This window comes from Cherax quadricarinatus, unplaced genomic scaffold, assembly GCF_038502225.1.
Source record: "Cherax quadricarinatus isolate ZL_2023a unplaced genomic scaffold, ASM3850222v1 Contig491, whole genome shotgun sequence".
NCBI lineage: Eukaryota > Metazoa > Arthropoda > Malacostraca > Decapoda > Parastacidae > Cherax > Cherax quadricarinatus.
Window position 1 is genome coordinate 136269 of NW_027195517.1, and position 22049 is coordinate 158317.

At 43.2% G+C, this 22049-nt stretch overlaps 1 protein-coding gene across 1 annotated transcript; it reads left to right on the top strand.

Annotated features, from left to right (window-relative positions):
• Nucleotides 1-11052: 11052 nt before the first annotated feature.
• On the top strand, nucleotides 11053-21700 carry LOC128700963 (mucin-2). Its single transcript, XM_053794469.2, has 4 exons — nucleotides 11053-11577; nucleotides 17444-17776; nucleotides 17954-18214; nucleotides 18343-21700. The coding sequence occupies exons 1-4, from the start codon at nucleotides 11053-11055 to the stop codon at nucleotides 21589-21591; spliced, it is 4368 nt and encodes a 1455-aa protein (XP_053650444.2). The 3' UTR covers nucleotides 21592-21700.
• Nucleotides 21701-22049: the final 349 nt, after the last annotated feature.

A 22049-nucleotide genomic window follows, 5' to 3' on the forward strand; every position in this document is an offset into this window, starting at 1 on the left:
ACACATACTTAGATGTCGGTGGCATTAGTTGTTTAACGACTCCAAAGGCAGCTAATCTGGCAAACCCATCAAGGGCTGGTTTATCACTATCGTTAAGATATCTTGAATTTCGGCCTGCTTTAACAAATGAGGACATTAGGTTATTGAGACGGAGAGCAAACTCCTCTAATGACTCTTCTGGTCTCGGGGCTGTGCAAACTAATTCTTTGAGAACAACGAACGGATCGGTTTCTCGCACTGGTTCAAGATAATTGCGAATTAACTGTTCATAATCTTGCCACCTGGTCAGATCTTGGAAGTCCTTCATACGAATTAATTTAAATACATTTGAGGCAGCTGAAGAACGGGCTAGACTCTCCTTTCCGATACTTATTAAAAGACTCTCAGAAGGGGGACCATCAACTGAAGCGTCAGCTCTGGCTCTAACTGCAGTAAACCAACCTTCAAGGTTGTCTGGGTCACCATTGAATAATGGCATAGCATCATACGGATCACGAGTGAAGTTACGCAGGCCAGAAGTCTGAGTATGTCTATCGTTTGATACGGAGTTACTCGAATTTTGGGCTGACACATTAATGGTTGTACTAGCAGCAAGTGCTGAGGCATCGCTAGAGAAAACTTGAGACATGTTTGCCAAAATGTAAAAACTAGAATTTAGAGAACAAAGAAAATGATAACTGAGGAACACACAACACAGTGAACTTAAATGGAAGAAAATGCTTAACTATTTTGCATAAGTAATTAAAAAATTGACAAGTTACACAGTAAGCAAAGAACTCACACAAGAAAAAAAAAATATGCAACTTAACAAACACTGAAAATCAAGAGAACTTGTACTTTGCTCAAATCTAATATGCCCAATTTTTACTTTAAATTGAATAAATGGCACAGTGAGTTATCTTTACTTTCAATGCAACAAGGAAATACACAATAAAATGATAAAATGGACTCAATAAACTTGTGCAAAAATTGAAACAAACACACAATTCACTGAAATAAAAATTAAAATGACAGACAGAATAAAATACTATGCACAGAACAGAGCATAAGAAACTGCACTGTAAGAAACTGTATTGCACAACACTGCATAAAATTTTCTGCAAGAAAAACTTTAATAGCAACACAATATTTGCACAAGAATTATTGCAAAATGAGTCTGTGTGCAATAATTAAAATTATAACACACAAGAAAAGAAATATATCAAGGAATGAACACTTTAACTCTTAACTGCACTTAAACAACAAGCAAAAGAACAATTTACTTTAGAAGGAGAACTTAAAAATTGCACTAAGAGTGAATTTGTTCAATAAAATATGAAAAAAAATAATAGGTGCTAAAACACACAACAAAAGGAACACAACACTTACAGTGATGCAGAACACAACACATCAACATAAACTCAGTACTAGAATTTTCTTGCAATGAAACTTGATGTTTTAAAAAATTTTGTAAACAGATTTCTTGCTGGAGCTTTAAAAATGGCACTATTGTCTGTGGAAATAAGACAAATTAAACACTGGCTGAATGGAAAAATATGAACACAAGAATGTTCAACACACAGGGAACAAACAAAAATACACAATTGCTAGGAAGAAAAAAAAATAACAGACAACACTGAGTTGTGATGCAGAATATGAGGTGAAAAATTTACTGAGTTAATTCACTGGAATTCTGAAGTTTAAACACAAGTTCTATACTGCTCATATGTTGCACACACAACAAAGGAAACACTAAGTACTTACTTCAAGTGTGTATAAAAAGAAACACAACACAACAGATATAAAATAATGCACGAAAATTAACACTGAATTAAGGAGATTAAAAGAAATTTATGCAATCAGTACATGATAAACACTGAGTCTGATCAAGAGTCACTGAATGTCACTAAGAGAAAAATTCACTGGGAACACAAAAGAAATGTCTCAACACTCGCAAATGTCTCTAAAAAAAAATATTATAGCTGTAACACTTGAAAAAAATGAGATTGATGGATTGTTTATATCGTCTTGCTGCTGTCCTCTGCACAGATGATCGTAGAATTGCGCTTAAATCGGCGAGAGACAACACACAGGAGGCTTTTAAAGATGGCGCGCCACTCTCTAGCTCTTGACCCCCTATGTGGTCCTTAAAATATGGTGCTACAACCCTTAGCAGTGCACCAAAACACTGATGAGGTAGGTGAGTTGTAATAGCCGACTGTAGTTGGGTTTGTGGGTAATGGCTGAGCGAGGCGTCTGAGACCGGCAATGGTGCGACACACGTGATCGTGAGTGGCTGGGCTTATGGGTTGAACGTCGTAAGCCTCACTGAGAAAACCCACACTGCCGCGAAGATAATTCTAAGCCGGCTGGCTTAGGAGAAACCCACGAAATACTACAACACCACAAGGATGAGAAGGAGCACTCAGAATGCTTGGAACTTGAATCACAAGCGATGAAGACTAGTCACGTGGCTTGCCTGAGTACTGGGGTAAGACACCTGGGTTAGTTGCTAGCTGGCTTATCTTAACCCTTCACACAGAATAGCTTGATAACTTCACACGATGAGCACAGCAGGGGTGGAAGCTGGCTTGGCAGGCAAAATAATTGGATGGAGTAGGCTAGGCTGGACTGGACTCGGGTGTTCTGACTCCCCCACCACAGACTGGAAGCTGGCTTATTTTGCAAACTCGGGTCAACCCCTCGGGAGTAATGCAAAAAAGCAGGAAACACTAATACAAAGAGACTGACCAGTGAATAATGTAGAAGCTGGTAGAGTAGCTGGCTTGAGGTAGCTGGCTGGGGTGAACCTCGGTAGGCCTACTGGTAACACGAAATGGCCGTCTTGCTGGTCGACAACTTTATCTCCAGAAATCGCTGTAATCGTCAGAATTACAGGCTCACCGCTGCCACCATTTATCGTAAGGGTTCTTGAATGGAGATATCACAGGTTGAAAGTAGACACACTTGTAGGATGGTTGATATATTGTCAGACTGAGATGGGAGATGGAGCCACAGTTACCTAGCCTGTTTACGCCTAGACGGTCTGCCGCTGAGTGAGAGCGGGACAAAGGGATCACTGCCCATGTGTATGCCCATGACGTCACACCAAGCCAAAGGCCTACGAGGGATCTCGTGTCTAAAGCACATGGAGGATACTAATATGCTATGCTATATAATACAGGGAATACAGGGATCAGCAACTATGCTGACAAACACTGACAGCAGGTGTAAGGTGACTAACACCCAGGTACCTACTTACTGCTAGGTGAACACTGACAGCAGTTGTAAGGTGACTAACACCCAGGTACCTACTTACTGCTAGGTGAACACTGACAGCAGGTGTAAGGTGACTAACACCCAGGTACCTACTTACTGCTAGGTGAACACTGACAGCAGGTGTAAGGTGACTAACACCCAGGTACCTACTTACTGCTAGGTGAACACTGACAGCAGGTGTAAGGTAACTAACACCCAGGTACCTACTTACTGCTAGGTGAACACTGACAGCAGGTGTAAGGTGACTAACACCCAGGTACCTACTTACTGCTAGGTGAACACTGACAGCAGGTGTAAGGTAACTAACACCCAGGTACCTACTTACTGCTAGGTGAACACTGACAGCAGGTGTAGGGTAACTAACACCCAGGTACCTACTTACTGCTAGGTGAACACTGACAGCAGGTGTAAGGTGACTAACACCCAGGTACCTACTTACTGCTAGGTGAACACTGACAGCAGGTGTAAGGTGACTAACACCCAGGTACCTACTTACTGCTAGGTGAACATACGCAGCAGGTGCCTTAAGGATACACGTCCTAATGTATACACCCGTACCGGGGATCGATCCCCGGATCTCAATGTGGAGGCAAGTGCGCTACCAACCCACCCTCGAAGTAATACTCTAGAAACACAGGTAATACAAGTATTACTCTGTGTTACTACAAAGTCCTGCCTGTGCAACACAACCTGGTTGATCAGAAACTAGTTTTATTCATAAAGTTTATGGAGTTAGTTCGCGTGACCAAGTCTACAAGTATTTAAGTATATATGATTAATCAGCCAATAGGAAGACTGGAAAGTGACAACAACATGATCTCGACCAATCAGCGGCTCGTGTGAGCGCCTGGCACTAGGATATTCAGGACTCTGCAGGACTCTCACCTATTTTGAGATTATTAACCTCAAATAGAGCATTTTTTCCTTATCTAATTACTGATGTCACATTAATTTTCTGCAGGTTAGTTGCTAATATAGATTTGGTGATGGTTTGGGGTCATTATAAGGGTTAAATAAGGGGATGTAATTGGGTGACGGGTGAGATGTGGCAACCAAAGGGGCATCCTAGCCAAGGGAGGAATTAAGGGAGAGAAGAGCGTCAGTCTGCGGTCAGTGCTGATGGAGGGAGGACGTAGGTCCCGTCGCTCCTGTGTTTAGTGAGAGAAATACCCTTTAGGGACCCCCTTCAGGGACCCCTGTTGTCCCTGGGGCCCCTCACTCATAATAAACTTGTAGAGCAGGAAAAAAGTGACGTAAGTGGCCCCTGGATACAACAAGATCACGTGACCTTTATATTCTGCTATGTTAATTGGTGAGTTGTAGTTGTGAATTGTTGTAGTTGTGAATTGTTGTAGTTGTGAATTGTTGTAGTTGTAAATTGTTGTAGTTGTGAATTGTTGTGGTTGTGAATTGTTGTAGTTGTGAATTGTTGTGGTTGTGAATTGTTGTGGTTGTGAATTGTTGTAGTTGTGGATTGTTGTAGTTGTGAATTGTTGAGGTTGTGAATTGTTGTAGTTGTGAATTGTTGTGGTTGTGAATTGTTGTGGTTGTGAATTGTTGTAGTTGTGAATTGTTGTAGTTGTGAATTGTTGTGGTTGTGAATTGTTGTAGTTGTGAATTGTTGTAGTTGTGAATTGTTGTAGTTGTGAATTGTTGTAGTTGTGAATTGTTGTGGTTGTGAATTGTTGTAGTTGTGAATTGTTGTGGTTGTGAATTGTTGTAGTTGTGAATTGTTGTAGTTGTGAATTGTTGTAGTTGTGAATTGTTGTGGTTGTGAATTGTTGTAGTTGTGGATTGTTGTAGTTGTGAATTGTTGAGGTTGTGAATTGTTGTAGTTGCGAATTGTTGTAGTTCTGAATTATTGTGGTTGTGAATTGTTGTAGTTGTGAATTATTGTGGTTGTGAATTGTTGTAGTTGTGGATTGTTGTGGTTGTGAATTGTTGTAGTTGTGAATTGTTGTGGTTGTGAATTGTTGTGGTTGTGAATTGTTGTAGTTGTGAATTGTTGTGGTTGTGAATTGTTGTAGTTGTGAATTGTTGTGGTTGTGAATTGTTGTAGTTGTGAATTGTTGTGGTTGTAAATTGTTGTAGTTGTGAATTGTAGTTGTGAATTGTTGTGGTTGTGAATTGTTGTAGTTGTGGATTGTTGTAGTTGTGAATTGTTGTGGTTGTGAATTGTTGTAGTTGTGAATTTTTGTAGTTGTAGATTGTTGTAGTTGTGAATTGTAGTTGTGAATTGTTGTGGTTGTGAATTGTTGTAGTTGTGAATTGTTGAAGTTGTGAATTGTTGTGGTTGTGAATTGTTGTAGTTGTGAATTGTAGTTGTGAATTGTGGTTGTGAATTGTTGTAGTTGTGAATTGTTGTAGTTGTGAATTGTTGCAGTTGTGGATTGTTGTAGTTGTGGTTGTGAATTGTTGTAGTTGTGAATTTTTGTAATTGTGGTTGTGAATTGTTGTAGTTGTAGTTGTGAATTTTTGTTGTTGTGGTTGTGAATTGTTGTAGTTGTGAATTGTTGTAGTTGTGAATTTTTGTAGTTGTAGATTGTTGTAGTTGTGAATTGTAGTTGTGAATTGTTGTGGTTGTGAATTGTTGTAGTTGTGAATTGTTGTAGTTGTCAATTGTTGTGGTTGTGAATTGTTGTAGTTGTGAATTGTAGTTGTGAATTGTTGTGGTTGTGAATTGTTGAAGTTGTGAATTGTTGTAGTTGTGAATTGTTGCAGTTGTAAATTTTTTTAATTGTGGTTGTGAATTGTTGTAGTTGTAGTTGTGAATTTTTCTTGTTGTGGTTGTGAATTGTTGTAGTTGTGAATTGTTGTAGTTGTGAATTTTTGTAGTTGTAGATTGTTGTAGTTGTGAATTGTAGTTGTGAATTGTTGTGGTTGTGAATTGTTGTAGTTGTGAATTGTTGTAGTTGTGAATTGTTGTGGTTGTGAATTGTTGTAGTTGTGAATTGTAGTTGTGAATTGTTGTGGTTGTGAATTGTTGAAGTTGTGAATTGTTGTAGTTGTGAATTGTTGCAGTTGTGGATTGTTGTAGTTGTGGTTGTGAATTTTTGTAGTTGTAGTTGTGAATTTTTGTAGTTGTGGTTGTGAATTGTTGTAGTTGTAGTTGTGAATTTTTGAAGTTGTGGTTGTGAATTGTTGTAGTTGTAGTTGTGAATTTTTGTAGTTGTGGTTGTGAATTGTTGTAGTCGTGAATTGTTGTAGTTGTGGATTATTGTAATTGTTAATTTTTGTAGTTGTGGTTGTGAATTGTTGTATCTGTAGTTGTGAATTGTTGTAGTTATGGTTGTGAATTGTTGTAGTTGTGGTTGTGAATTGTTGTAGTTGTGGTATTGCGTGTTAGTTGTGAATTGTTGTAGTTGTAATGTGGGTTAGTTGTGAATTGTTGTAGTTGTAATGTGTGTTAGCTGTGAATTGTTGTAGTTGTGGTATTGTGTGTTAGTTGTGAATTGTTGTAGTTGTGGTATTGTGTGTTAGTTGTGAATTGTTGTAGTTGTGGTATTGTGTGTTAGTTGTGAATTGTTGTACTGGTGGTATTGTGTGTTAGTTGTGAATTGTTGTAGTGGTGGTATTGTGTGTTAGTTGTGAATTGTTGTAGTTGTGGTATTGTGTTAGTTGTGAATTGTTGTAGTTGTGGTATTGTGTTAGTTGTGAATTGTTGTAGTTGTAATGTGGGTTAGTTGTGAATTGTTGTAGTTGTGGTATTGTGTGTTAGTTGTGAATTGTTGTTGTGGTGGTATTGTGTGTTGTGAATTGTTGTAGTTGTAATGTGGGTTAGTTGTGAATTGTTGTAGTTGTGGTATTGTGTGTTAGTTGTGAATTGTTGTTGTGGTGGTATTGTGTGTTAGTTGTGAATTGTTGTAGTGGTGGTATTGTGTGTTAGTTGTGAATTGTTGTTGTGGTGGTATTGTGTGTTAGTTGTGAATTGTTGTAGTGGTGGTATTGTGTGTTAGTTGTGAATTGTTGTTGTGGTGGTATTGTGTGTTAGTTGTGAATTGTTGTAGTTGTAATGTGGGTTAGTTGTGAATTGTTGTAGTTGTAATGTGGGTTAGTTGTGAATTGTTGTAGTTGTAATGTGGGTTAGTTGTGAATTGTTGTAGTTGTAATGTGGGTTAGTTGTGAATTGTTGTAGTTGTGGTATTGTGTGTTAGTTGTGAATTGTTGTAGTTGTGGTATTGTGTGTTAGTTGTGAATTGTTGTAGTTGTGGTATTGTGTGTTAGTTGTGAATTGTTGTAGTTGTAATGTGGGTTAGTTGTGAATTGTTGTAGTTGTGGTATTGTGTGTTAGTTGTGAATTGTTGTAGTTGTAATGTGGGTTAGTTGTGAATTGTTGTAGTTGTAATGTGGGTTAGTTGTGAATTGTTGTTGTTGTGGTATTGTGTGTTAGTTGTGAATTGTTGTTGTGGTGGTATTGTGTGTTAGTTGTGAATTGTTGTAGTTGTGGTATTGTGTGTTAGTTGTGAATTGTTGTAGTTGTGGTATTGTGTGTTAGTTGTGAATTGTTGTTGTGGTGGTATTGTGTGTTAGTTGTGAATTGTTGTAGTTGTGGTATTGTGTGTTAGTTGTGAATTGTTGTAGTTGTAATGTGTGTTAGTTGTGAATTGTTGTAGTTGTGGTATTGTGTGTTAGTTGTGAATTGTTGTAGTTGTAATGTGTGTTAGTTGTGAATTGTTGTAGTTGTAATGTGTGTTAGTTGTGAATTGTTGTAGTTGTAATGTGGGTTAGTTGTGAATTGTTGTAGTTGTGGTATTGTGTGTTAGTTGTGAATTGTTGTAGTTGTGGTATTGTGTGTTAGTTGTGAATTGTTGTTGTGGTGGTATTGTGTGTTAGTTGTGAATTGTTGTAGTTGTGGTATTGTGTGTTAGTTGTGAATTGTTGTAGTTGTGGTATTGTGTGTTAGTTGTGAATTGTTGTTGTGGTATTGTGTGTTAGTTGTGAATTGTTGTTGTGGTATTGTGTGTTAGTTGTGAATTGTTGTTGTTGTGGTATTGTGTGTTAGTTGTGAATTGTTGTTGTTGTGGTATTGTGTGTTAGTTGTGTATTGTTGTAGTGTATTGTGGTGTTAGTTGTGAATTGTTGTTGTGGTGTATTGTGTGTTAGTTGTGAATTGTTGTTGTGGTGGTAGTTGTAATGTGGGTTAGTTGTGAGTTGTTGTAGTTGTAATGGTATTGTGTGTTAGTTGTGAATTGTTGTAGTTGTAATGTGGGTTAGTTGTGAATTGTTGTAGTGTGGTGGTATTGTGTGTTAGTTGTGAATTGTTGTAGTTGTGGTATTGTGTGTTAGTTGTGAATTGTTGTTGTGGTGGTATTGTGTGTTAGTTGTGAATTGTTGTTGTGGTGGTATTGTGTGTTAGTTGTGAATTGTTGTACTGATGGTATTGTGTGTTAGTTGTGAATTGTTGTTGTGGTAGTATTGTGTGTTAGTTGTGAATTGTTGTTGTGGTGGTATTGTGTGTTAGTTGTGAATTGTTGTTGTGGTAGTATTGTGTGTTAGTTGTGAATTGTTGTTGTGGTAGTATTGTGTGTTAGTTGTGAATTGTTGTTGTGGTAGTATTGTGTGTTAGTTGTGAATTGTTGTACTGATGTGTGTTAGTTGTGAATTGTTAGTTGTGAATTGTTGTAGTTGTGGTGGTATTGTGTGTTAGTTGTGAATTGTTGTAGTTGTGGTATTGTGTGTTAGTTGTGAATTGTTGTAGTGGTGGTATTGTGTGTTAGTTGTGAATTGTTGTAGTTGTGGTATTGTGTGTTAGTTGTGAATTGTTGTTGTGGTGGTATTGTGTGTTAGTTGTGAATTGTTGTAGTGGTGGTATTGTGTGTTAGTTGTGAATTGTTGTTGTGGTGGTATTGTGTGTTAGTTGTGAATTGTTGTTGTGGTGGTATTGTGTGTTAGTTGTGAATTGTTGTAGTTGTGGTATTGAGTGTTAGTTGTGAATTGTTGTTGTGGTGGTATTGTGTGTTAGTTGTGAATTGTTGTTGTTGTGGTATTGTGTGTTAGTTGTGAATTGTTGTTGTGGTGGTATTGTGTGTTAGTTGTGAATTGTTGTTGTGGTGGTATTGTGTGTTAGTTGTGAATTGTTGTTGTTGTGGTATTGTGTGTTAGTTGTGAATTGTTGTTGTTGTGGTATTGTGTGTTAGTTGTGAATTGTTGTAGTTGTGGTATTGTGTGTTAGTTGTGAATTGTTGTAGTTGTGGTATTGTGTGTTAGTTGTGAATTGTTGTAGTTGTGGTATTGTGTGTTAGTTGTGAATTGTTGTAGTTGTGGTATTGTGTGTTAGTTGTGAATTGTTGTTGTTGTGGTATTGTGTGTTAGTTGTGAATTGTTGTTGTTGTGGTATTGTGTGTTAGTTGTGAATTGTTGTTGTGGTGGTATTGTGTGTTAGTTGTGAATTGTTGTTGTGGTGGTATTGTGTGTTAGTTGTGAATTGTTGTTGTGGTGGTATTGTGTGTTAGTTGTGAATTGTTGTTGTGGTGGTATTGTGTGTTAGTTGTGAATTGTTGTTGTGGTGGTATTGTGTGTTAGTTGTGAATTGTTGTTGTGGTATTGTGTGTTAGTTGTGAATTGTTGTTGTGGTATTGTGTGTTAGTTGTGAATTGTTGTTGTGGTGATATTGTGTGTTAGTTGTGAATTGTTGTTGTGGTGATATTGTGTGTTAGTTGTGAATTGTTGTTGTGGTAGTATTGTGTGTTAGTTGTGAATTGTTGTTGTGGTAGTATTGTGTGTTAGTTGTGAATTGTTGTTGTGGTAGTATTGTGTGTTAGTTGTGAATTGTTGTACTGATGGTATTGTGTGTTAGTTGTGAATTGTTGTAGTGGTGGTATTGTGTGTTAGTTATGAATTGTTGTAGTTGTGGTATTGTGTGTTAGTTGTGAATTGTTGTAGTTGTGGTATTGTGTGTTAGTTGTGAATTGTTGTAGTTGTGGTATTGTGTGTTAGTTGTGAATTGTTGTAGTTGTGGTATTGTGTGTTAGTTGTGAATTGTTGTAGTTGTGGTATTGTGTGTTAGTTGTGAATTGTTGTTGTTGTGGTATTGTGTGTTAGTTGTGAATTGTTGTTGTGGTGGTATTGTGTGTTAGTTGTGAATTGTTGTACTGATGGTATTGTGTGTTAGTTGTGAATTGTTGTTGTGGTAGTATTGTGTGTTAGTTGTGAATTGTTGTTGTGGTGGTATTGTGTGTTAGTTGTGAATTGTTGTTGTGGTGGTATTGTGTGTTAGTTGTGAATTGTTGTTGTGGTGGTATTGTGTGTTAGTTGTGAATTGTTGTTGTGGTGGTATTGTGTGTTAGTTGTGAATTGTTGTAGTTGTGGTATTGTGTGTTAGTTGTGAATTGTTGTAGTTGTGGTATTGTGTGTTAGTTGTGAATTGTTGTAGTTGTGGTATTGTGTGTTAGTTGTGAATTGTTGTAGTTGTGGTATTGTGTGTTAGTTGTGAATTGTTGTTGTTGTGGTATTGTGTGTTAGTTGTGAATTGTTGTTGTGGTGGTATTGTGTGTTAGTTGTGAATTGTTGTTGTGGTGGTATTGTGTGTTAGTTGTGAATTGTTGTAGTTGTGGTATTGTGTGTTAGTTGTGAATTGTTGTACTGATGGTATTGTGTGTTAGTTGTGAATTGTTGTTGTGGTAGTATTGTGTGTTAGTTGTGAATTGTTGTTGTGGTGGTATTGTGTGTTAGTTGTGAATTGTTGTTGTGGTAGTATTGTGTGTTAGTTGTGAATTGTTGTTGTGGTGGTATTGTGTGTTAGTTGTGAATTGTTGTTGTGGTGGTATTGTGTGTTAGTTGTGAATTGTTGTACTGATGGTATTGTGTGTTAGTTGTGAATTGTTGTTGTGGTTCCTCCCTGACACTGTGTCCCTCAAGGGTGACATTGACTCCGTCAAGGGTGATACTGGCTCCTTCAAGGGTGATACTGGCTCCTTCAAGGGTGATACTGGCTCCTTCAAGGGTGATACTGGCTCCTTCAAGGGTGATACTGGCTCCTTCAAGGGTGATACTGGCTCCTTCAAGGGTGATACTGGCTCCTTCAAGGGTGATACTGGCTCCTTCAAGGGTGATACTGGCTCCTTTATGGGTGACACTCTCTCCTTGAAGGGTGACACTCTCTCCCTGAAGGGTGAGTCTCTCTCCCTCAAGGGTGACACTTTCTCCCTCAAGGGTGACACTTTCTCCCTCAAGGGTGACACTCTCTCCCTCAAGGGTGACACTCTCTCCCTCAAGGGTGACGACTTCATGGACTCCATTAGTCTTCAGTCAACGTTGAGTTTCACCTCGTTGATGACTGGGAGGTTCCCCTCGACAACCTCACTTAACGAACAGCACACCGTGAGTACTGTTGTGTGTGTGTGTGTGTGTGTGTGTGTGTGTGTGTGTGTGTGTGTGTGTGTGTGTGTGTGTGTGTGTGTGTGTGTGTGTGTGTGTGTGTGTGTGTGTGTGTGTGTGTGTGTGTGTGTTTGTGTGTGTGTGTGTGTGTGTGTGTGTGTGTGTGTGTGTGTGTGTGTGTGTTGTGTGTGTGTGTGTGTGTGTGTGTGTGTGTGTGTGTGTGTGTGTTGTGTGTGTGTGTGTGTGTGTGTGTGTGTGTGTGTGTGTGTGTGTGTGTGTGTGTGTATGTGTGTGTGTGTGTGTGTGTGTACTCACCTAATTGTACTCACCTAATTGTGGTTGCAGGGGTCGAGACTCAGCTCCTGGCCCCGCCTCTTCACTGATCGCTACTGGATCCTCTCTCTGCTTCCTGAGCTTTGTCATACCTCTTCTTAAAACTATGTATGGTTCCTGCCTCCACTACTTCACTTGCTAGGCTATTCCACTTGCTGACAACTCTATGACTGAAGAAATACTTCCTAACGTCCCTGTGACTCGTCTGAGTCTTCAGCTTCCAGTTGTGACCCCTTGTCCCTGTGTCCCCACTCTGGAACATCCTATCTCTGTCCACCTTATCTATTCCCCGCAGTATCTTGTATGTCGTTATCATGTCTCCCCTGACCCTTCTGTTCTCCAGTGTCGTCAGTCCGATCTCCCTTAACCTTTCCTCGTACGACATTTCCTTGAGCTCTGGGACTAGCCTTGTTGCAAACCTTTGTACTTTCTCTAACTTCTTGACGTGCTTGACCAGGTGTGGGTTCCAGACTGGTGCTGCATACTCCAGTATGGGCCTAACATACACAGTGTACAGTGTCTTGAACGATTCCTTATTAAGGTATCGGAACGCTATTCTCAGGTTTGCCAGGCGCCCATATGCTGCAGCAGTTATTTGGTTGATGTGTGCCTCCGGTGACGTGCTCGGTGTTATGGTCACCCCAAGGTCTTTCTCCCTGAGTGAGGTCTGTAGTCTTTGTCCACCTAGCCTATACTCTGTCTGCGGTCTTCTTTGCCCCTCCCCAATCTTCATGACTTTGCATTTGGCTGGATTGAATTCGAGAAGCCAGTTTCTGGACCACATGTCCAGCCTGTCCAGGTCTCTTTGCAGTCCTGCCTCATCCTCATCCGATTTAATTCTTCTCATCAACTTCACATCATCTGCGAACAGGGACACTTCAGAGTCTATTCCTTCCATCATGTCGTTCACATATATCAAAAATAGCACTGGTCCTAGAACTGACCCCTGTGGGACCCCGCTCGTAACAGGCGCCCACTGTGATACCTTTTCACGTACCATGACTCGTTGCTGCCTCCCTGTCAGGTATTCCCTTATCCATTGCAGTGCCCTCCCTTTTACGTGTGCCTGATCCTCCAGCTTCTGCACTAATCTCTTGTGGGGAACTGTGTCAAAGGCCTTCCTGCAGTCTAGGAAAACGCAATCTACCCACCCCTCTCTCTCGTGTCTTACTTCTGTTACCTTGTCATAAAACTCCAGGAGGTTTGTGATACAAGATTTGCCTTCCATGAACCCATGCTGGTTTTCATTTATAATCTTGTTCCTTTCCAGGTGTTCAACCACTCTCCTCCTGATAATCTTCTCCATGACTTTGCACACAATACATGTCAGAGACACAGGTCTGTAGTTTAGTGCCTCGTTTCTGTTTCCTTTCTTAAATATGGGGACTACATTTGCTGTCTTCCATTTCTCAGGTAGTTGCCCAGTTTCAAGGGATGTGTTGAAGATTGTGGTTAGAGGCACGCACAGCATCTCTGCTCCTTCTCTAAGGACCCATGGGGAGATGTTGTCCGGTCCCATCGCCTTCGAGGTGTCAAGGTCACTTAAGAGCTTCTTCACCTCCTCCTCAGTTGTTCGTATGTCATCCAACACTTGTTGGTATATTCCCTCTTGATGTTCCCTTCTGTGCTGTCTTCCCACAGCCCTTCCTGTCTCTACTGTAAAAACTTCCTTAAATCTCCTGTTCAGCTCCTCACATACCTCCTGATCATTTCTTGTGAGTTCTCCACCTTCTGTCCTTAATCTGATCACCTGGTCTTTGACTGTTGTCTTCCTCCTGATGTGGCTATACAACAGTTTCGGGTCAGTCTTGATTCTCGATGCTATGTTATTTTCATACTGTGTGTGTCTGTGTGTCTGTGTGTCTGTGTGTGTGTGTGTGTGTGTGTGTGTGTGTCTGTGTGTGTGTGTGTGTGTGTGTGTGTCTGTGTGTGTGTGTGTGTGTGTGTGTCTGTGTCTGTGTCTGTGTGTGTGTGTGTGTGTGTGTGTGTGTGTGTGTGTGTGTGTGTATGTCTGTGTGTGTGTGTGTGTGTGTGTGTGTGTTTGGAACAACCTGAGGAGTGATGTAGTGGAGGGAGGAACCATACATAGTTTTAAGAAGAGGTATAGTAATGCTCGTGGAGCAGAGAGAGAGAGTGGCCCTAGTAGCCACCAATGAAGAGGCGGGGGCAGGAGCTGTGACTCGACACCTGCAACCATAACTAGGTGACAACACATTCAACTCATCAACTTTCTCCAGAGAATCTACTTAGCTAATCATTTTCCTCTCCTGCCAGCCATGACATCCTGTCTCTCTCTCTCTCTCTCTCTCTCTCTCTCTCTCTCTCTCTCTCTCTCTCTCTCTCTCTCTCTCTCTCTCTCTCTCTCTCTCTCTCTCTCTCTCTCTCTCTCTCTCTCTCTCTCTCTCTCTCTCTCTCTCACGCCCTGAAAAACGCTCTGGGTATCATGGCCCCTGCTACCCAGCCTCAGACCAGGCCTCCTAGCTGCCCTAACATGAATCTGACCTGACCTGACTAGGTTTGGAGATTGGCTTAAGCCAATGGGAGACTTAGACCTGCCTCGCATGGGCCAGTAGACCACAAGACTAGAGGAACTCTACAGTAGGCCTACTGGCCCATACTAGGCCATTCCCACCCATCTATTACCCTAACCCTCTATTCTAAGCTGGCCAAAAATCCCCTTCAGTACCTTAGGTACTAATCTAACCCAGCCCTTCTAACTCAAATATCTATCTAATATCTTTCTAAATCTACCCAGTACCTAGTACCCTACATCTTAGATTGTCCCACGCCTCTTCAACTCGGCTGCAACACCAGTAATTATGTCTGTCTAAATCAAAATCTATCTTAAATACGCTATTCCTGGTTCTTACCCGAGTCGACATCCCCCAATATTACTATCGGCTCTATATCTACCATCCACTTATACAACTCTATCTCTCAGTCTACGTCTGACAAGAGTGTACATTCAGGGCTCTAAGTCTGTCATTATATAAGTAATTCCTTATACAGTGGTCCTTATATGTGTGTTCTACAACGAATGTATATCCGTCCTCTAGTAAGACCAACACTGTGCTGTGTAATCTAGGTGAGATATCACTAGTGATGTATAGAGGTGTATGATACAAGCGAGGCCTCACTAGTGATGTATAGAGCTGTATAATACAAGCGAGGCCTTACTAGTGATGTATAGAGGCGTATAATACAAGCGAGGCCTTACTAGTGATGTATAGAGCTGTATAATACAAGCGAGGCCTTACTAATGATGTATAGAGCTGTATAATACAAGCGAGGCCTTACTAGTGATGTATAGAGCTGTATAATACAAGCGAGGCCTTACTAGTGATGTATAGAGCTGTATAATACAAGCGAGGCCTTACTAGTGATGTATAGAGCTGTATAATACAAGCGAGGCCTTACTAGTGATGTATAGAGCTGTATAATAACATTCAGACTCCCATTACTTATACTTCTTGAGATAAATCCAAGTAATCTGTGACATTACTGCTCACACTTACCCACTGTTGTCTTGGCTTCACATTTCTGCTCAACCATGACTCTAAGTCCTTTTTAGAGTGTGATCAAGCTCTACTTCACCTAGTTTATAATTTCGAGGTTTTTTTTTCATTCCCAAGGACTAGTACCTTACATTTGTCCACATTGAACTTTATCTACCACTTTTCAGACCTTGACGTTAAGGCTTACTTAAAGAATGCAAGTTGGAACTTAGTCAGCCGCTAACTATCCTGTCTAACTCATCAATTTACACTGGTGTTGTGCCAGAGGTGTGAAAGATGGCTAATGTAATTCCTATATTTAAATCAGGAAATAAGTTCATTCCCTCAAACTACCGTCCAATAAGCCTTAAGTCTATAACAGGTAAATTATTAGAGTCAATTATAGATATTAGAAGTCACCTTAACGAGTATAATATGAGAGTGGATCACAGCATCGACTCACCAGAGGTCGGTCCTGCCTGACAAATTTACTGACCTTCTTCAATAAATTAACTGAGGAAGTAGACAGTGGTAAAGAATATGATGCCTGAACAAGCCTACACAGTAGCCTACACAGTAGGCTTCACAGTAGCCTACACAGTAGGCTTCACAGTAGCCTACACAGTAGGCTTTTTCAGTCGAGTACAGAACACTTATCAGAGGCAGAAGAGATGTGAAGACATGTGTGGGTGTGAGCTGGACCTACCTGGCATGGGCCAGTAGGACTGCTCCTTCTTATGTTCTTAAGAAAAGTGGCAGCTCATGGTACAGGAGGTAAAGTTCTAGCATGGATCGAGAAGCTACTTACCAAGAAGAGAATTACCATTAATAGTGTCGAATCTGAATGGGTACCAGTCACTAGCGGCGTCCCTCAAGGGTAAGTTTTAGGCCCACTATTGTTCATTCTTTACATTAGTGCCCTTGAAGAGGGAATTGACAAGCGATGTGAACCATTTTGCTGACGATACAAAAATAGACCGAGTGACTGATTCTGAGGATACCAATGACCTCCAGGAGGATCTGGACACATTAAACACTTGTCTGTCTCTACCAACACTGCGGTAGGCCTACTGGCCCATGCTAGTTAGGTCTAACTCACGCCATACACTCACGTACCTGTATAATCTATCCTTAAAGGTACCGGACAGGTTCCTAAACTCATTTACTCACTGCCAGCAGTTCTCTGTCCTTTCTAAATCTAAATTTCTATCTAACTTGAAGCCATAGACACGAGTCCTGTCACGGTTTGATATTTTGATTTTGATTCTACAGTCAAACATCTCTTATGTAGGCTGTGGTAGCGTTCCTGGACCAGTGTGGTCTGTGTTGTCTGGTGGTGTAGTGGTGGTGGGTAGGCTGGAGTCAGGCCTGGAATGTTGGGGGCACGTGACAAAAACAGTACAGGTCGGGGAGGTTACGGGTCATGAGGTCAGGTGACTCCAGGGCCTAGCTCCTGGGCATCACCTGGGGGATGAGTGATGCTGGAGTCTGCTCCAGTGTTATCTCCACACACACACACACACACACGTATCATTGTATTTTCTGTCCATGAGAAATACAACGGATGTATTTCTTGAATGTTCCATGATTGTATTACTGTAAGTTTATTGTCTCCTGTAGAGGGCTCTGTAGGTATCCTTGTCTCCTGTAGAGGGCTCTGTAGGTATCCTTGTCTCCTGTAGAGGGCTCTGTAGGTATCCTTGTCTCCTGTAGAGGGCTCTGTAGGTATCCTTGTCTCCTGTAGAGGGCTCTGAAGGTATCCTTGTCTCCTGTAGAGGGCTCTGTAGGTATCCTTGTCTCCTGTAGAGGGCTCTGTAGGTATCCTTGTCTCCTGTAGAGGGCTCTGTAGGTATCCTTGTCTCCTGTAGAGGGCTCTGTAGGTATCCTTGTCTCCTGTAGAGGGCTCTGTAGGTATCCTTGTCTCCTGTAGAGGGCTCTGTAGGTATCCTTGTCTCCTGTAGAGGGCTCTGAAGGTATCCCTGTCTTTTGTAGACGACTCTCTAGGTATCCCTGGATCACAACAGTGTCCTGATCTCTTACAGACGCCCGTGAAAGTCTACCTCAGAGCTCTACGTCCCGACATTGAGTACAAGACCATGAGTTTGTCTACATCTACGACGTGTCGACAGATGATTGTCCTACTGTTAGCCAAGTTTCGTCTACGTCATCGTGACCCCAACCTCTTCTACATGACTATGGAGGTGGTGGTTCGTGCCCCGGGGGGCGCTGCCCCCGCCAGACGTCTTCTGGTGCTGGACGACCATGCCTGTCCGGCTGAGCTTCAGCAGTGTCGACCCAGGGGTGAGGCACGCTTCAGTGTAGCTGTTAGACGGGGTGGTCTACTGAGAGTCTACGATTCTGTACTTATGCCTGGGGTGAGTATCTGTGTGTCTACATGTCTGTTTACTTATGTGTGTGTGTACGCGTGTGTCTGCCTGTCTCTCTACCTGTTTGTCTACCCGTCTCTCAACCTATCTTCTCTTACAGTACCAGTACAAGTGTGTAACTGGTATTTCGCCGCCTCTAACAGTGCCTGGTATCTTGTTTCACAGTCGCAGTACAAGTCACTGTTGGTATCTTACCGTACAACAGCTGAACAACTGGTCCAGCTGTTGTTAAACTGCTACAGCAACAAGGAGAACCCCCAGCACTACATTCTACACGAGGTCAACAAGAACCCCTACAGCGATCGTCCTCTGAGGTGTGATGAATGTCCTCTGGTGATTCAGAGTGACTGGCCCAGAGCCTCCAGAGCCAACCTCTCCTTCGTCCTTCGAAGGAATATATCCTACGCTCTCAGTCTTAAGTCTAGAGTAAGTCTAATCTTCAGTCTTGCTAAGGAAGTCTTTGATTCAAGGAGTTAGAGTTGCCATACTTACTCGGATCGTCTGAGTAAATAATAATTGTCTTATTTAATATGTGTGTTTGTTTTGGTTTGCAGGTGTCATGGCGTCGAAGTCTCGATCAGTCGAGTACCGACACAGAGTCGGAACATGAAGACCACAACACTACCATTAATAGTCTTGTCTCAGCTTCCAGTGTATCCTCAGCTCTCAGCACCTCCTCGAACGGAAGCTTATCCTCAACGACCAGTGGGATCTTCTCCTCCAGTAGTGGTGTGTCCTCTGGAGCTCTTAGTGATTCCTCGGGATTTACACCTTTGTCTTCACCTTCTAAGGCTCTTCAAATCAGTATTACCCAGAAAGAGATTCAGATCAGTCGTGAACCTTCTTTGTGTTCAGTCACATCTGAACCTCCAGCCTCTTCCTTGAGTTCGAGAGTGCCTCGCACACCTCCAAACACTCCAGTCATTCATGAACCTCCTCTGTGTCCAGTCACATCTGAACCTCCAGCCTTTTCCTTGAGTTCGAGAGTGCCTCACACACCTCCAAACACTCCAGTCATTCATGAACCTCCTCTGTGTCCAGTCATATCTGAACCTCCAACCTCTTCCTTGAGTTCGAGAGTGCCTCACACACCTCCAAACACTCCAGTCATTCATGAACCTCCTCTGTGTCCAGTCACATCTGAACCTCCAGCCTTTTCCTTGAGTTCGAGAGTGCCTCACACACCTCCAAACACTCCAGTCATTCATGAACCTCCTCTGTGTCCAGTCACATCTGAACCTCCAGCCTCTTCCTTGAGCTTGAGAGCGCCTCGCACACCTCCAACGCCATTCCCAAGAACGATACTTAACACCTCGACCTCCAAGAGCAAGTCCTTACCAACCCTGTTTATCCCTGAGACCTTAAGAGCGGCCCCAGAGTTCTGCTATCAGAAGAACAACAGTCATTTCATTAATCCTGTCTCCACAAAGTCGTCCCTATCTACTGTGGGTTCTTGTGCCTCACTCATGGGTTCTAGGGTACCTACCGTGGGTTCTAGGGTACCTACCGTGGGTTCTAGGGTACCTACCGTGGGTTCTAGGGTACCTATCGTGGGTTCTAGGGTACCTACCATGAGTTATTGTCCCTCCAGTACGATTTCATTTCTTTCCACAACACATTTCTGCATTTCTACATCTCCCACCTCCTACAGTGCCACAACCTCTCCACACACCTCCTACAGTGCCACAACCTCTCCACACACCTCCTACAGTGCCACAACCTCTCCACACACCTCCTACAGTGCCACAACCTCTCCACACACCTCCTACAGTGCCACAACCTCTCCACACACCTCCTACAGTGCCACAACCTCTCCACACACCTCCTACAGTGCCACAACCTCTCCACACACCTCCTACAGTGCCACAACCTCTCCACACACCTCCTACAGCACCACAACCTCTCCACACACCTCCTACAGCACCACAACCTCTCCACACACCTCCTACAGCACCACAACCTCTCCACACACCTCCTACAGCACCACAACCTCTCCACACACCTCCTACAGTGCCACAACCTCTCCACACACCTCCTACAGCACCACAACCTCTCCACACACCTCCTACAGCACCACAACCTCTCCACACACCTACAGCACCACAACCTCTCCACACACCTCCTACAGTACCACAACCTCTCCACACATCTCCTACAGCACCACAACCTCCCCACACACCTCCTACAGCACCATAACCTCCCCACACACCTCCTACAGCACCACAACCTTTCCACACGCCTACTACAGCACCACAACCTCTCCACACACCTCCTACAGCACCACAACCTCCCCACACACCTCCTACAGCACCACAACCTCTCCACACACCTACAGCACCACGAAATCCCCACACACCTCCTACAGCACCACAGCTTCCCCACACACCTCCTACAGCACCACAACTTCCCCACACACCTCCTACAACACCACAACCTCCCCACACACCTCCTACAGCACCACAACCTCCCCACACACCTCCTACAGCACCACAACTTCCCCACACACCTCCTACAACACCACAACCTCCCCACGCACCTCCTACAGCACCACAACCTCCCCACACACCTACAGCACCACAACCTCCCCACACACCTCCCACACTACTACACCCTCCCCACACACCACCCACACCACTACAACCTCCCCACACACCTCCCACACCACCACAATCTTCCCACAAACCTCCCACACCACCACACCCTCCCCACACACCTCCCACACCACCACAACCTCCAAACACACCTCCCCCACCACTACAACATCCTCACACACCTCCCACACCACTACAACCTCCCCACACACCTCCCACACCACTACAACCTCCCTACACACCACCACAACCTCCCCACACACCTCCCACACAACCACAACCTCCCCACACACCTCCCACACCACCACAACCTCCCCACACACCTCCCACACTACTACAACCTCCCCACACACCTCCCACACCTCCACAACCTCCCCACGCACCACCACAACCTCCCCACGCACCACCACAACCACCCCACACACCACCACAACCTCCCCACACACCACCACAACCTCCCCACACACCACCACAACCTCCCCACACACCACCACAACCTCCCCACACACCACCACAACCTCCCCACACACCTCCCACTCCACTACAACCTCCCCACACACCTCCCACACCACCAAAAGCTCCCCACACACCACCACAGCTTCCCCACACACCACCACAATCTCCCCACACACCACCACAACCTCCCCACACACCACCACACCCTCCCCACACACCTCCCACACCACCACAACCTCCAAACACACCTCCCCCACCACTACAACCTCCTCACACACCTCCCACACCACTACAACCTCCCCCAACACCTCCCACACGACTACAACCTCCCTTCACACCACCACAACCTCCCCACACACCTCCCACACCTCCCACACCTCCCACACCACCACAACCTCCCCACACACCACCACAACCTCCCCACACACCACCACAACCTCCCTACACACCACCACAACCTCCCCACACATCACCACAACCTCCCTACACACCACCACAACCTCCCTACACACCACCACAACCTCCCCACACACCTCCCACACCACCACAACCTCCCCACACACCTCACACACCACCACAACCTCCCTACACACCACCACAACCTCCCTACACACCACCACAACCTCCCCACACACCTCACACACCACCACAACCTCCCTACACACCACCACAACCTTCCCACACACACAACAAGCTAGACCTCTACCTGGCAGAATCAAATGCTGTCTTAACTACAACTCAACGATGTATATATAATCTACGTCCCAACAACACCTGTGTACCTCTGATATACACTGATAGGTGTATATCTCAGTGTATATACACTGAGAGGTGTATATCTCAGTGTATATACACTGAGAGGTGTATATCTCAGTGTATATACACTGAGAGGTGTATATCTCAGTGTATATACACTGAGAGGTGTATATCTCAGTGTATATACACTGAGAGGTGTATATCTCAGTGTATATACACTGAGAGGTGTATATCTCAGTGTATATACACTGAGAGGTGTATATCTCAGTGTATATACACTGGTAGTTTACATTAATCAGTATTTTAGGTATTAAAGTATTCTTAACTGTCTACCATGGTGCAGTAGATAGACTTTAAACCCCATTAAGTAACAGTACGAGCCGTTGTCGGCAGCGGGAAGGTAGAACAACGGTAGAACAACGGCCTGGTGACCCCCGGGGGTCACCAGGGGTCACATT